Source organism: the organism of the source record quoted next, unplaced genomic scaffold (assembly GCF_019419815.1).
Source record: "Pyrus x bretschneideri cultivar Hongxiangsu unplaced genomic scaffold, Pyrus_bretschneideri_v1 Contig5, whole genome shotgun sequence".
NCBI classification, from domain to species: Eukaryota; Viridiplantae; Streptophyta; class Magnoliopsida; order Rosales; family Rosaceae; genus Pyrus; species Pyrus x bretschneideri.
The window spans coordinates 8,358,125-8,374,096 of NW_025999787.1; the positions used below are offsets into that span (position 1 = coordinate 8,358,125).

At 37.6% G+C, this 15,972-nt stretch overlaps 3 protein-coding genes across 3 annotated transcripts; 2 read left to right on the top strand and 1 right to left on the bottom strand.

Moving 5' to 3' along the window:
• Window positions 1-877: 877 nt before the first annotated feature.
• LOC125470467 (protein O-glucosyltransferase 1) lies at window positions 878-3,779 on the top strand. The gene is made up of 6 exons (XM_048569588.1): window positions 878-1,095; window positions 1,183-1,763; window positions 2,144-2,333; window positions 2,434-2,498; window positions 2,959-3,169; window positions 3,329-3,779. Exons 1-6 carry the CDS (start codon window positions 1,006-1,008, stop codon window positions 3,665-3,667), a joined length of 1,476 nt encoding a protein of 491 aa, XP_048425545.1. The 5' UTR covers window positions 878-1,005; the 3' UTR covers window positions 3,668-3,779.
• Window positions 3,780-4,249: 470 nt separating this feature from the next.
• On the top strand, window positions 4,250-5,670 carry LOC125470446 (probable pyridoxal 5'-phosphate synthase subunit PDX1). Its single transcript, XM_048569483.1, has one exon. The coding sequence runs from the start codon at window positions 4,497-4,499 to the stop codon at window positions 5,433-5,435; it is 939 nt and encodes a 312-aa protein (XP_048425440.1). The 5' UTR covers window positions 4,250-4,496; the 3' UTR covers window positions 5,436-5,670.
• A 2,505-nt stretch (window positions 5,671-8,175) lies between these two features.
• LOC103938932 (beta-glucosidase 13) lies at window positions 8,176-12,289 on the bottom strand. The gene is made up of 14 exons (XM_048568901.1): window positions 12,222-12,289; window positions 11,223-11,432; window positions 11,031-11,100; window positions 10,827-10,885; window positions 10,602-10,677; window positions 10,383-10,461; window positions 10,150-10,236; window positions 9,749-10,004; window positions 9,532-9,647; window positions 9,214-9,431; window positions 9,092-9,123; window positions 8,899-9,001; window positions 8,573-8,681; window positions 8,176-8,474 (listed from the first exon to the last, which is right to left on the bottom strand). The coding sequence occupies exons 2-14, from the start codon at window positions 11,391-11,393 to the stop codon at window positions 8,309-8,311; spliced, it is 1,542 nt and encodes a 513-aa protein (XP_048424858.1). The 5' UTR covers window positions 11,394-11,432; window positions 12,222-12,289; the 3' UTR covers window positions 8,176-8,308.
• Window positions 12,290-15,972: the final 3,683 nt, after the last annotated feature.

Genomic DNA, 15,972 nt, shown 5'->3' on the forward strand with positions numbered 1-15,972 from the left:
CACCCCCTCAGGCCGGCACTGTCCGACACACATTTATTCTCATCTTCAATCCTTCTAATTCTCACACAAAGTAATTAAACATACTCTAAAAGTTGTGCTAGGGACGATTACCAACGTCGGCTGCTAAGTGATTGCCAGCCCCTCGACGAGCTGTGGAACTCACATCCATGCAAATTTACCAGATCAAACAGGCTCGTGCCATCCCTGAAACTTATAATCAAAATTCTAAAAGATGCGAAATGCTAGTTGGGCGGTGAGCCAAGGCCTAGCGTCTAGGTGGATTTAAGTAAATTTATTATATTTCGTGTAAATAAGTATCTGTTTATATTTATATATATATATATATATATAAACTACAAAATAGAGTAACATATATATTATGAAGTATTGGAACATAATGAAAATATGGGGAACAAACATATAATGTGTGTTCATTTAAGTATTCAACAAGTTTCTTACAATTTATTGAAAAATAATAATATACATAATGAAATTTGTCTATTTTCTGTCTATATGAGTTATAACCTAGACGGATCTGAGCGGGTTAGACGGATGCCTCGTCAGATTTAGGTGTCATTTCTTAATTTTCAAACGTTTAGATATTAACCGGGACGATGATTAGCCGTTTAGCCCCAAAGCGAGAATTTTTAGAACAATGCCTATAATAAAATAATGTGACCGATGATTGAGATTTAATGGACCTTACCAAAGTTTTAATATCGAATGCTTGGCGAAGCAGGTCCGCTTCCCAGTTTATAGCGGGAAGGGTCGTCCCCCGCCATCCATTTTTTTCCCGCGAAATAAAACACCAAACGCGGGGAAAGCCGGTAAACAGCTACAAAAATCTACCCACGTGGCAAACACTGCTTCCCGGTGGGACCCAAATGAAACAGAACAAGCTTGGACGTTAGCTCAGCCCCACCCAGTTACAAGCAGCTACAAATTTATAAGGCGATCAGTAGCAGCAGGAGCACTGCAGCTTATCCACCGCCACCGCATCCGATCATGGCGGCTCCGAGATTCGCCGCGCCCTCTCACATCCTCCCATCCGTCATCGCCCTCTCTCTTCTCTCTCTCGGCTTCGTCATCTACAAGGTCTCAAACGCAGCGTCGTTTTTCCGGTTTTTCATTTTTTTTGTTTATTTTTTCTAAAATATTTCATTGGGGGATTTTGTCGAACAGGTGGACGACTTCGCCACTCAGACCAAGACACTGGCCGGCCACAACCTCCAGCCGACGCCTTGGCACTTCTTCCCGCCAAAAACTTTCACCGACGAGACCCTCCACGACCGAGCCTACAAGCTGATCCACTGCTCCTACCTCGCCTGCCGCTACAAAAGCAACGAAGTCCCTGAACGACGCCGTCCTCCGTCGTCCCGCGCGAAAGCCCCGAAATGCCCCGAGTTCTTCCGTTGGATCCACCACGATCTGGAGCCCTGGGCCCGGACCCGGATCTCCGCTGCCCATTTGGAGACCGCCAAGCAACACGCAGCGTTTCGCGTGGTGATTGTTGACGGGAGGCTGTATGTGGATTTGTTCTGGGCTTGCGTGCAGAGCCGCGCCATGTTCACCATTTGGGGTTTTCTGCAGCTCCTTGCCAGGTATCCGGGTCGGGTTCCGGATGTGGATATCATGTTTGATTGCATGGATAAGCCCATAATTAACCGGACCGAGCACGAATCGATGCCTTTGCCGCTTTTCCGGTACTGTACGGACGGTGATCACTTTGATATCCCATTTCCTGATTGGTCCTTCTGGGGTTGGTAAGAATCATCATTCTTTGATTGTCTTCGTTTTCACATTAATTGTTAATTTTCTAAGTTTCTAGTTTTTTTTCGGGTAATTTTTCGTGTTTGCGTATTCGTTGTGAATGATTCAATGGGAAAAAACCTGAATTTATTAATTGTTCGTGTGTGCTTGAATTCCTGTAAAAATATCTGAACGTAAATAAATTACTTTATGCTTGTATACATGCATCAATTACATGCTGGTTATTAGACGGATTTAATTTACCAAGATTGACATTGTTTGCTAAACGTTTACTATTGTATGGCATGAAGGTGTTTCATTTATTTGGGCGTTAAGCGCGTTGTTATGGTTTTATTTGTGCTGATTGTCTTTATAGTTTATGATTACTGCACAGGCCAGAGCTCAACATTCATCCCTGGGAAGAGCAGTTCGGGGAAATCAAGCGGGGTTCTCAGGAAAGAAGTTGGAAAAAGAAGGAGCCTTTCGCATATTGGAAAGGAAACCCAGATGTTAGTTCCCCTATTCGTACGGAGTTACTTAACTGCAACGACACGAAGATGTGGAGAGCACAGATTATGCGTCAGGTTGAGTTTAAAACTGCATGTTGATCTCTCTTTAACGTGAACCATAGAAGTGATAGGCCTAAGGCCAGACCTGACATTATCTTTCTAATATAAATCGTAGGATTGGGAAGCGGAAGCAAGAGCTGGTTATGAGCATTCCAAACTATCTAAGCAGTGTAATCATCAGTAAGTACAGCTTCTAAAAGTGATGGTTTATCATCATATTCTCAATATATAGTCCAACTGATTAGCTAGGAAGATGTGGCGTGATCGTTTATTACGTATTGGCCTAAGATATTATCCCGCAGTTGATATTTTGACTCTGCTTTGTAGTCCTTTTGCTTTTGTCTATCTAGTTCAATTTTCCGCATCTATGAAAATGATGTAGTTTGCAGTTTATAGTTTTGAAGTTCTGAAACCTGGGCAGCCTTTAGCATTCAAGGAGGATTTGACAGTCTCTTGTGCGTGTTTTCTTTTTATCTAGTGGATCTTGACTGTTCCAATGATCCACAAAATGTTTCCTTCTCTTCTTTCTCGTTGGTTGACGAGTAGCTGTTATGTATAGTTGTACTCCATTGATGTCTTATTATCTAATTGGCATGTGGATTTGATCCTGCAGCTCAGAAATCTTTTCTACCTTTTGTAGGTACAAAATCTATGCAGAAGGCTATGCTTGGTCTGTCAGCCTGAAATATATTGTATCATGTGGTTCTCTTACACTGATAATAACCCCGCAATATGAGGATTTCTTCAGCCGCGGTCTCATTCCTAAGATTAATTATTGGCCCATCTCCCCTAACGCTATATGCCCGTCTATAAAGTCTGCTGTTGACTGGGCTCAGGGACACCAATCTGAGGTATCTTTCAACTGTTAGTAGTATTCTATATCATGTTCTCGTTCTTGTTGTTACATTTTGCATCAGTAATGTACAATTCAGTTTTCCCCCGGCTTTCCCTTATCTTCATTTGAAAAAACAACATAATCGAGGCTACAATATACTCCAATGGCTGAACAGGCTAAAGCAATGGGACAAAGAGGGCAGGATTTCATGGAAAGCCTAAGCATGGATCGGGTCTATGATTACATGTTTCACCTAATCATGGAGTACTCAAAGCTGCTGGACTTCGAGCCAGACATTCCAGCTTCTGCTATGGAAGTATGTACAGAATCCCTGATTTGTCTTGCTGACCCGAAACAGAGAGAATGGCTTAAAAGGTCTACCGCGTACCCTTCTCCTAGCCCGCCGTGCACTCTCCCGTCGGCTGATAGTAATCTCATCAAGAGATGGAAGCGGAAAAAACAAGAAACGATGGACGCTGTGGAGGACATGAATCCCAAGGGACGGAGACGATGAAACTAGGATATATGCTGGCGTAGTGTAATAATCATAATTCTTTGAGTTTTCAGTTTTGTAATTAAAATACTATAATTATTCTCTTCCCATGAAAAGGGTATTATTATTTTTAGTTTTTTCTTTCTTTTCCTGACTTTATGATGTTTGCATCAATGTCGATTGCGAGAGTCCACTGCAGCTAGACCCTGGTAGTCTACTTCTCCGAATAGCCGCGAAGGTGGTCATTATCCGGAGAATGACCTATTTGATACACGAATCAAGTCGGGTCACCTGATAAGAATTTGTTAAGATTATGGATTTGACTCGATATTATTCGTTAAGATAACTAGTATTGTACGGATGCGACAAACACAATTCGTTTACCCTGCCTAAAAATTGTTTGTTTTTTTCCATTGATATTGGGTGTCACAATGGTAGAACGCTATACAGATTGGTACTATTTTAAAACTCGTGAGAATAATGCGAGAATATAAAGAGTTTGAAATGTAACAAGTCCTTATTTTATTCTTACTTTCTCAGTAATATATTTAAAATACATGTAGAATACGTGTGTATCACTGAAACTAGTGTGAAAATTTCGTGATTTAAACGTTACAAAGATAAATAAATAAAAAACGTAATTTAATGAATCAACCGTATACTAAAAACTCCATTTTTTGCCAAAAATAGATACGGGAAATCTGAGTAGCAGAGTGTGTGTCCCTGTTCCATACCATTATTTATTTTATACCATTTCCATATCATCATCTTCTTCGCCCTCACTTTCCACTCACCACCACCTTCCTCCTCCTTTCTCGCGAAATCTCACATTCCACCAATCCCCCAGAGAATGGCTGACAGAAGCGGCGTCGTCACCGTCTACGGCAAAGGCGCCATATACGAAACCACCACCAAGTCCTCCCCGTTCTCTGTCAAAGTCGGCCTCGCCCAAATGCTCCGCGGTGGCGTCATCATGGACGTTGTCAACCCCGCCCAGGCCCGCATCGCCGAGGAGGCCGGCGCCTGCGCCGTCATGGCCCTGGAGCGCGTCCCTGCCGACATCCGATCCCAGGGTGGTGTCGCCCGAATGTCCGACCCCCAGCTCATCAAGGAGATCAAGCGCTCCGTCACCATCCCAGTCATGGCCAAAGCCCGCATCGGCCATTTCGTCGAGGCCCAAATCCTCGAAGCCATCGGCGTCGACTACGTCGACGAGAGCGAGGTCCTCACTCTCGCCGACGAGGAGCACCACATCAACAAGCACAATTTTCGAGTCCCGTTCGTCTGCGGATGTCGGAATCTCGGCGAGGCGCTCCGCAGGATCCGCGAGGGCGCCGCAATGATCCGGACGAAGGGGGAAGCCGGCACCGGAAACATCGTAGAGGCCGTTCGGCACGTGCGTCACGTGATGGGGGACATCAGGGTCTTGAGGAACATGGACGACGACGAGGTGTTCGCGTACGCGAAGAAAATCTCGGCGCCGTACGATCTCATGATGCAGACGAAGCAGCTCGGGAGGCTGCCGGTGGTGCATTTTGCCGCCGGGGGCGTGGCGACTCCCGCAGACGCGGCGCTGATGATGCAGTTGGGGTGCGACGGGGTTTTCGTCGGGTCGGGCGTGTTCAAGAGCAGTGACCCTGCCCGGAGAGCCCGCGCTATTGTGCAGGCTTCCACCCATTACAGTGATCCGGATGTGCTGGCGGAGATCAGCTGCGGATTGGGCGAGGCAATGACCGGGATGAATCTGAACGACGAGAAGGTCGAGCGGTTCGCATTTCGGTCTGACTGAAACAGTAAGATTCGAGTTTGGAGCTTTCTGGTGATCCCCAAAGGACCAAGAGCTAAGGGCTCCAACTTTTAGAAGAAAACGAACATTGCCCATATATACCATTTTACATATTTTGATTTCTTAGCTGTGGTACGTAAATTTAAATTTCATGGCTCAGTTGGATTTATTTCTGGATTTTTTTTTTTCCTTCTTTCTTTCCGGATTCTGCATTAATTGAGTGTGTTTTGTCCAATTTTAGCTTGATTGTTGATGAAGCATTAAGACATTTGAGTTTGCTAATGCTATTGAGCTCGCGTCATGTCATTTTCCACTTTCTGTTCCTGGTTCAGACATTAGCTTTTCCTTTCTCTAGTTCTAAGACTATCTCTAACTGAACGAGAGCCAAAAGATATGTTTAGCTCTATACAAGAAATTATATTTTCATTAACAGTGTTAGATTATATTTTATACCATCTCTAACCGAGAGAGCCAAAGGATCATAGCCAAACATAGCCCTTTGACAAAAAACTCATCTCTAACCGAGGAGGCTAAAGGGGCCAAACATAATTAAATTAATATGGTTAGTTAAATTAAATTACCATATTAAAATAAGGTTTTTGAATATATTTTGAGTGTCACTTGTCTCCAAATAAATAAGCCTCCAGATTTTTTATTTTTATATAATCTCAATAATTTTTCATATAGGATTTCGAGTAACACGTGTTGCTAAAGTAAGTAACTCTTCAGATTTCTTATCTTTATATCATCTTAATAATTTTTCGAATAGGATTTCGAGTGCCACGTGTCGAGATATAATTGGTTGTGCAAATTTTAGATAGGATCAAATCTTTCTTGAGGTGTATCTTGAAATAACACCCACCCTTTACAAATTTCCCAACAACTGTGATGAGTAAAGTGTTTTTTCATGTCCTCCATATACAATTCCTCCGCTTAGCGTATTTAGAAAATATAATTACGAAAATTAAAGGAAACTAATTAATTTATGAAATTAAATGTAATATAATTAAATATTTAAAATAACTTGTGAAAACACTTACTTCATCGTAGTAATTGGCTCCGCTTTCATTTCTTCTTTCGGCGCTTACCACAGCTTGATGCCATTTATTCAAATTTGGTTGAAGATGTTTTTTCCATCTTGAAGAACAACTCTCTTGGTTTCAGGGATTCGGTGGAGTGGTGCCTTTATAGCACTCATAGTACTTTTTGGACGTACGAGTCCAAACACCTTCATTTGTTTGAGAACTACCCTTGACACTATTTTCCAAGACCCATCTATAAACCCTGCAAAGAGCTTCATCTTCTTTTTGGGTCCAAGCCTTTCCTTTCATTGTAGATGTGGTCATTTGAAAATTATTGAAAAAAATTAAGGAAAGATTATTGGAAGAGGTAAGATAGTATGGAATGGTGAAAAGGATGTGAGAAATGATGTAGGAATGACTTAGGTATTTATAGGGAAAAATTTGTCCAAAAAAATTTTTAAATTCCAACGGTAACCTGACGTCAGGTAGCCGTTGGTTGTTAAGTGGATTGGGCTACATGGTTGGCTGGTTGGTTGGAAATGGCCAACCCGCTGGCTTGATTTTGGTTTTTTGGCCCAGTGGGGCCCACAAGCCCTTTGGCCAAACCATTGGTTAGAGATGGTTTTCATGTCATTCAAAGCTATTTTTAGCCCTATGACCCTTTGGTTGGGTCGGTTGAAGATGGCCTAACCTCCTAAATTGTTCTCCTTTTTCTTCAAAATCTCATGTTCTTCTATGTTTTGAATCATCAATGCGTAAATGTCGTGATGGGTTCTAACATGCTTGATTTCATCCAAGAATGTCCTTAATTCATGTGATCGTGGAATTTAGGTGTAAAACTATGTGTGTTGTATGCGAATGCGGATTTATGGTTTGAAAGGTTAATCAATACAAATGCATTACCTCAATGGTCTAACTCTAAGAAAGAATGGTGCAATGTGTGCTACATCATGAACTATTCTTGACGAATAGCCTATGGCAGGTGTTAAGAAGATAAGTTTTTAATGAACGCGTCTATGTGTAGACGGCGGCGTGTATGCAAGATGAGCCTCTGTTAGGCGTAGAGAAAATATGCGTATGATAGTTGTAGAGAAGATGGACAGTTCTTCAGAGTCCATCTTCATAGTCCTGGTAGGGAGAGTATGCCTATCAAATCGGGAATCTAGGATAAGATATCCAATCTTCTTACGATTATGATTACGTTACCTAATTTCTAAGATATCCTAATTTGACTTGAATTAGGGTTTTATTACTTAGGAGACAAGTAACATCTTCAATGTGTAGTATGTTAGACAAAGGATTACGGTTCATGGGTTACAAGTATTCTAGTCCCTCTTGCCACTCGAGATGCCACATGTTGTTGTTAGACCAAGTCATAGTATGCGCGCGTCTTCAAGAGTTTATGATCAAGTCGAAGTGTTATCCAACAAGAGTTAGTTTAGTTTAAGACTCTTTCAAATATTTCTTTACGTGTAATTCAAAGTTTAATCTTTCTATTGTATCTTTGAATTTCAAATAGCCTTGTAAATAGGCGTTTCAATTTCTTGATGTAATCTGGAATGCAATATAAATACATGCAGCCCATCATTGAAGGGCAATGCAATTGAAGTGAAACCTTGAGTGTACTTAAGTTTTACAGTTATAGGCCCAAAAAATCATATTCCCACATCTTGTATGTTATAGGGACCATTTTTTATTTTGTCCATACACAAAAAAATATTCATATATAATTGGCATATTTATTTTACGAAAAAGGGAGAACATTCATAAAGGAATACAATTATGAAAATAGGGAAATTATATGCTTGGCATATTTATTTCACGAGCAACAACCGCAGCAGGATATCTTCACCATTATCCAAGGAAATATTTGAACCAGCTTGCTGAGAGTTTTGGGTGCCTCTTAAGTCCATCATTGTGATCTATATAGACGAAACCAAATCGTACGGTGTATCCAGAAGTCCATTCAAAATTGTCCATCAATGACCATGAAAAGTATCCCTTCACATTTACACCATCACTGCACAAAAAAGGCGAATTTCAAATGTAAGTATGTCTAGTGTAGTGATAAGTAAAAGATATAAGTTAAACCTTATTTAACTTTTGAAAAGAACATACTTGATTGCTTTTCGAAGATAGTCGAGGTGGTGGTAGTGGTAATCAATTCTGTGGGTATCATTGAGGGATTGCGGAAGTGACAATGTGGGATCATTAAACTCATCCACGCCTGCAATATAATTAATTTGTTATTTGATGTTTTTTATTGACGAAGAGGCGAAGAAGTAGATTCATCATTTCATTCCTATCGATTCAATAGATTGCCAAATGTTTGGGAGTTCCCATCTAGTTTTATATGTAGATCACTTATAGATGTCAACTGCATTTTACACCATATACATGTGAAGCATTAATTATTTAGTTAATTAAGGCTTAAAAATAATTACCGTTCTCAGTAATGTAAATGAGCGGATCATTATATTTGTGCTTTGTGTAGAGTAGAATCTCTTGAATGCCTTTTGGATAAACAACTAGCCAACTTGAAGCAGCCTGCAACCCCAATATATGAAGGTAAGTTAAGTAAATGAAAAACAATTACCCTTTGAATGCAAATAGTTTAGCTAATTGTTCGATGCGTACCGGAGGACCAAGGGGGACTCCATTAAGCTCGGCTGCCACAACATTTAGGGATATGAGATTTTAAATATTTTGATGAACTTAAATTACTCAAATTAAATAATTGGTTTCTCATTTGTACTTACTTGATTCAAAAACGCGAGCATCAGTCAAGTAGCTTGCATTTGCAGAATTATTATGAGGTTGATATCTTGAATAGTAAGTAGTATAATAATTTATTCCAACAAAATCAAATGACCCTTTTATTAACTTGGATTCTTCTTCTGTAAATTTAGGTAATCGTTCTTTAACAAGAACTTGCATACTGTGCGGATATTGGCCGCTTGTCATTGGCTCCATGAACCTACATAATCAGTTGAAATTTCATTAATAAATTTTGTATTATTATTGTATAAATGAACAATCAATTGGGTTGATATATAAGTTTGAATTAATAAACTTGCCATCCAAACATAAAATCCAAAGATCGATTTGCAGCATTCCGATGACGCGTTGCTTTAGAAACTGGCACAAACCAACGTGTCCCTAATGATATTCCTATCACGCCTTTTTGAGATGCCTGCACATCACCACCCAAACTTGATTAGTTACAATATGAAAAAAAGGTAAATTAACCCTATCTCATTAATTTAATATTACAACATTGAGTATTAATATGACCTGATATTTAGTCTTGTACACTTTAACAGCATGTGCATGAGCGAGGAGGAAGTGGTGTGCTACTATATAGGGTTCGGTAGCCGAATCACCGCTGGTGCAGTTTAAGTTCTGCCAAGCAGAACATCGCCCGGGTGCGAATCCTCCTGATGCATAGCCATTAACAATATAAGTCCGTGGCTCATTTTGTGTGATCCAATGCTTTACCCGATCGCCAAATAACTTAAAGCAAAGTTCTGCATAGTCTCGAAAATGATTGCTGCAACATGGAAAATTAAAAATCAGTAGCATGCTGATTTTGAAGGTTTCTGCATTATAGCAATTATATATTTGAATATATAAACCGATCAATCATCAAGAAGATACTGAATCATTATTAATTAGCGGATCAAAGTACTACTTACACAATTTGATGGTTTAAGAAACCACCATATTTTTCTTCTAAAGCTTGAGGAAGATCCCAATGAAAGATTGTCGCATATGGCGTTAGACCTGTGCATGATCAATAAAAGCAACACGGTCGATTATATAACATGTAACTCTTAATATGTATATATGTATATGTGTGTGTGTGTGTGTGTGTGTGTGTGTGTGTGTGTAAGGTGGGATGATATATGAGATTAAGCAGTTGCATCACCCTTTGTTTAGGAGCTCATTGATGAGATTGTTGTAGTATTGTACTCCTTCCTTGTTCACACCCCCACTTAGCTTTCCATCTAATTATATAATTAAAATTAAACAAGAAAATAAGCAAATACATTCGAAAGGGGAACAAAATAGGTTAAACTAATTAATGCATGGACACACTACTCCGCGCGTCTTAACTAATTAATGCGAATGCGGATGATCAACTTACTTCGTAACAATCTGGACCATGAGATAGAGAACCTATAAGCATCCAATCCCATATCCTTCATAATCTTTACATCTTCCTATATAGAATAACACAATATGTATTATAAGAAAATGCCTCATCTTCAACCTCCTTAATTTTCTTAAGGCCGTAAATTCTTTGGTTCTCTCCTTATACTATTGAATAATTCAGAAGGATTGGAGAACAAAGTTAATGAACTTTTTGAACCTTATAGCGGCGGTATTGATCATCAGCCACGTCCCCATTGCTTCCATCACTGATTTTTTCTGCAATTAACCATGTAAAATTTTCATTATCTTCATAAACCTCATGGTTTAGGCATCGTCCCCCATCAGTGTCTAACCCTTGTAATGGTTAAGAATAAATCTGTGTTAATCAAGGTTCAATTCAATCTGGCACCGGTGTAGGTACCTGGATACTGGTGGGTGAAGTTATCCCATATGCTTGGTCCTCTACCACCTTCATTCCATGCACCTTCATACTGAAATTAATTTACACATATAAGAGTACAAAATGAGCATGTTAGTATTTTCCTGCATGTATGCTAATAGGTCTGACATTAAATAAAAACACTAACAACTTATTAAGTGCAGAAACACTAACTTGGTAAGATGCTGAAGCTGTACCAAATACAAAGCCTGATGGAAAACTGCTTCTGTTCAGGGAAGCACTGCTATAACGACTGGGTATAACAGCGGTAGTTTTACTATCTGCCGCTGCAAAGCCAGTTAGTAGTAGCACACCCAACAGCAGTGACTGTAACCTCATTGCCATTGCTAGTTAGGGCTTTTGGTGAACTGGAATGGTTTTGTACTTCCTCGCATGGCGTTTATATAGAGAAAGTATGTATGAGGAAAACATGTAACCGTTAATATTTAATTAAGAACGTGAATCAATACAGATAATAAATAATTATTAAAAGTACAGATTGTAAATAAGTACCAAAAGTCTTCGATATCAATTGGATAGACACCTTCGCAACATTATAAATAATTTAGAATATCACGAGAATGTAGCCCCATATAATCTAATCGTGATAAGGTCATGACTTGTGTAGTTGCATTAAGTTGCCCTATATAATCTAATCATGATAAGATCATGACTTGTATAGTTGCATTAAGTTGGGAATGTGCACATCTTGGAGATTTCAGATGATGGTGAGGTGAAAATTTTATTAGGGATGGGGTAAAAAAAGCAGGGGGTGAAAGTCTATTTCTTCACGTTTTTCCTCCAAACTAATTGAAATGTGTAACGAGTTAAGAGGTACTGGATATACGGAGGTAGAATGGTCTTCATCAGATATGCTAAAGTGAAATATTTGAGTGTGAGCATCTGGCACAAAGTCACTTGGCAAGGTCTAAGATTTTAATGTGTGATATGATCTCAACGAGCTAACAATCTGACTATGTATTTATTAACATAATTAATTACTGTATATTGGATTTTTAGAATATCTCCGCAAGGTCCTGAATGAACTTTAAAAATCCTATGGTGCTGGAAAAATGCTACGAAACAAGTTTTATAACGGTTTTTCTTTCTAGTATAACTTCGAAAAAAAAAAAAACAAAAAAAAAAACCAGTAACAGTTTCTGGGAGAAATACCTCGTTTAATTTGCAAGATCCTTTGAATGCGCAAATATATCTGCAATGTCCTGCTTTAAGAAGCTTATGGTGCATAAAAAAATGTCTAAGAGAATGTATTTTATAGTAGTTTTTGCAGAAAATGGTTCCTGAAAATCATGATGAGCCTGACGAGATTGTGAGTTCATGAGGACGTGTGCAATATTTTAATGAAAAATATATGTTCTTATTTTTCTATTTGGCTCGACAGTCGACACAATACATGTAACCTATAATTTTTTAGAAAATACTCTTAAAAGGAGAAATCTTTATGAACTTTCTGTAACGATAATTTTTTGCTTAATATTTAATAATATTGGTATAATAATAAACGTTAAAATGTAAGGTGATAGAAAATTCATAAAGAGTTTCACTTTAAAAAAAATCTCCTTAACACTTCGTATATATCAATGTGTGGTGTATTCAATTCAGAATTTGAGATTATGGATTTATAAATTCATGGAGTTTATGGGAGTTTAATTGATTTGTACAAATTCTATGAATTTTTTTTTAATTCAATTCCTCGAAATATCAGGGGGAGAGGTGAGATTTGTGAATGCTTAAATTGCACTACGAAATCTTTCTAATTCCTCAACTTTTTAAAATCTTTAAATAAATTCCTAACTAAATACACCTGAAATGTTATAAACTTCTTTGATATCCTAATTGAATACATCCGGATTTCTAAGGATTTTAATAAACTATTTTAAAATCATGATTGAATACACGTTGAATTTTAGAGAACACTTAAAATCCTGATTGAATACCTCTAAATTCATTAAAATAATTAAAATCCCTTAAATTCTCAATTGAATACACCCTAAATCATAAAAAATAAAAAATCAAACATTGCAAACAATACTTGCATTTTGATTTGTTAATATTAATGCTTTTCCTTTACAGGAAACAAAAAAATTAAAGGCATGGTGGATTTGCCAAAACCATGTGCGATATTATTGAATGCTAAAAACTAATTTAAATGGTAAACCTTGATATTTTATAAGAGTTAATTAATTAGAACAATGATCTTTTAACTTTAGTTAAAATTGGAGCTTTAATTTTCAAACTAAAATCCCATAAATATTTGTCCTTAAACTGATTACAGCGTGTAGCAATAATCATTTTGGTTAACTATGTTATAATTTTTCTTCATTTTTTCTTCTTTAAACCCTTTGCTTTGGATAAAATTTCTAAATGTGAGTGATCATTGCTCTACATTATGACAAATTCATGAACCAATAATTATATCTTTTAGATCAAGAACCAAAGCTCTAATTAGACCAAAATCCATAACCAACAGTGGTGGACCCAGGATTTCATGTGTGGGAGGACCTCTCACATATATAGATTATTTAAACTTAGAATATTAGAGATTAGAGTAATTTGTATAAAAATTGAAAGACCCTAAATTCAATAGAGAAAACTAAAAGCATTGTACAAAACCCAAAACCCCGAATATGAGGTAAAAAGTAAGCAAGATTTTTTTTTAAATATAAGTCAAAGCCAAAGAAAAGTTGATGGGAAAATGAAGGGAAGTGAAGACTGCACTGCAATCAGAGGGATGAAGAGAAAAATGAGGCTTGACCTGGAATGAAAAAGAGTTTAGAGTGAGGACATATTTAATTTTTAAGGGTATTAGATTGACGTGCAACATCATTTGTTAAGTAGCAAGAAGAAAAAAAGGCAAGATAGGCCATGGATCCTTTTGGTCCTTTAGTGGCTTCGCTACTGATAACCAATGCTCTAATGTTCTAATTCACGCCTATTGGATACATTGATTATTTGTCCAATTTTTTTTTTTAATGCAATAATAGGATTTCATTGATAGAGCCAAAAGGTTTTACAGTGAAAAGCCACAACAAAGCAGCAGACAACTAACAACAAACTGGCAGAAACTAACAATGATCTTTCAACTAGTAAGTCACCAAAGTTTTCAAATGGACTAGAAACATTAGAGGAAGCCTTGGCAACCTTTTTTCTTTTTTGAGATTCATGAGCGATGTGATCATGGGCGAAACCACTAAGGGACTCTGACCTATTCTGCTTTTCTTTTCTTGCTACGCTAACAAATGTTGTTGCTGCATATCAATCTAATACCTTTAAAATTCAACTGGATCTTCAATCCAAACTATTTTCCGTTTCAAACTAGACCTCATTTTTCTCTCCATCCCTTTTACTGGGGCATGGTCTTGCAAAATATGAGAGCCCCTTTTCTTAAGGGATATCATTTTCTTTTAGTGAGGTGATATCATATCAACTAGTACTAACTTGATGTGGCCCCTTTTATTGGGGCATGGTCTTGCAAAATATGAGAGTTCCTTTTCTTAAGGGATATCATTTTCTTTTAGTGAGGTGATATCATATCAACTATTACTTAGTGAGGTGATGTCATATCAACTAGTACTAACTTGATGTGGCCCTTTTTATTGGGGCATGGTCCTGCAAAATATGAGACTCCCTTTTCTTAAGGGATATCGTTTTCTTTTAATGAGGTGATATCATATCAACTAGTATTAACTTGATGTGGCCTCATACTTGGATTCAGGACAAGTACATTTCTACATGTCAAATTTAAATTAATTTTTTTCTCATATTGCACTCTCAAATTTGAAATTTGATAAATTTACATCGTCTGTTAAATTGTAGTCATAGTGGGTCAAAAAAGGGACACATCAAAAGGGCATGCCATGCATCTACCAAAAAAGAAGAAAAAAATTTGCAACCCATTTCCATATTTTGTAATTATTTTAGAGTTGGATATGTTAACTTCCTGCTCGGAATTTGACAATTTGTTAAGGAAATTTAGCTGGTCTCAGTAACATAATAGAAGACTACAAAACTGTTCTAGAGGGCTGACCACTACACCAAAACTGTCAAAAAGTGGATTGAAATAGAGATGTATCTCTTATGTTTTGAATCAAATTACTTATTTATGTAAGAGGCTTTTCTTATGAAATTCTAACTCCCACACTTCACAGTGAAAGTCTCCCCATTCCATCAAAAAGCCAAATCAGTTTGCCAGCAGTCTTTTTGGCGGCAAATCAAATCAATCTCAGCTTCAGGTGAAAGATTGTGCATCAGGATAAATTTTCATTATAAGGGAAATACAAATGATATATCATGTATTTTTATGTAAGTGATAGGAAATTTTATTTTTTAAGTATTAAATTTTTAATATACATATTCCATTATTTGTGTAATGACACGTAATGTATCACCTTATGTGCTGATCACATTAAAAAAAATCTCGAGTGCATCAGGGGATATTCCGACACCAACAGTCATGGATTGGTTAGATGCCAGGTACAATCTTTTTGGCATCCAATTTTCATTCTAAAGGAATCTTTGATGGGTTCAATATGTCGTAAACTCCCAAACAATAAATTCAAAAGTGCAGTAGACAAGAAAAAGATCTCAACAAATACAATTCCAAAGGATAAAACAGAAACATTGAGTTGGGAAGTGGGTGATTAAAAAATTAGAAACATTGAGTTGGCTTGAGTTAAGGGATTCTCTTTTGATATTGATGTTTTTCATGTGTTTCACATGTGTTTTGCATGTTTTGTTTTGTGTGCTGGCAAGTAAGATAATTATTAAGATTATTTTGCGTATATTAATTAATGCATAATTGAAAGATTAAGAACTGCAAACGAATTACGAAAACATAAAAAATTGGAACTCTTTTCAAGCGTACGGGCTAGTTATTATTTATCATATAGTTTTTAATTGATCC

What these genes read in the sequence shown, in the direction of transcription:
- LOC125470467 (XM_048569588.1), top strand. Translation starts at nt 1,006, where the DNA reads ATGGCGGCTCCGAGATTCGCCGCGCCCTCTCACATCCTCCCATCCGTC. An exon ending in GATTGGTCCTTCTGGGGTTG is followed by an intron (nt 1,764 to 2,143) that starts GTAAGAATCATC and finishes ATTACTGCACAG; the next exon opens with GCCAGAGCTCAACATTCATC. An exon ending in CTCAGGGACACCAATCTGAG is followed by an intron (nt 3,170 to 3,328) that starts GTATCTTTCAAC and finishes ATGGCTGAACAG; the next exon opens with GCTAAAGCAATGGGACAAAG.
- LOC125470446 (XM_048569483.1), top strand. Translation starts at nt 4,497, where the DNA reads ATGGCTGACAGAAGCGGCGTCGTCACCGTCTACGGCAAAGGCGCCATA.
- LOC103938932 (XM_048568901.1), bottom strand. Translation starts at nt 11,393, where the DNA reads ATGGCAATGAGGTTACAGTCACTGCTGTTGGGTGTGCTACTACTAACT. An exon ending in TTCTTAAACCATCAAATTGT is followed by an intron (nt 10,005 to 10,149) that starts GTAAGTAGTACT and finishes TCCATGTTGCAG; the next exon opens with CAATCATTTTCGAGACTATG. An exon ending in TATCTTCGAAAAGCAATCAA is followed by an intron (nt 8,475 to 8,572) that starts GTATGTTCTTTT and finishes TTTTTTGTGCAG; the next exon opens with TGATGGTGTAAATGTGAAGG.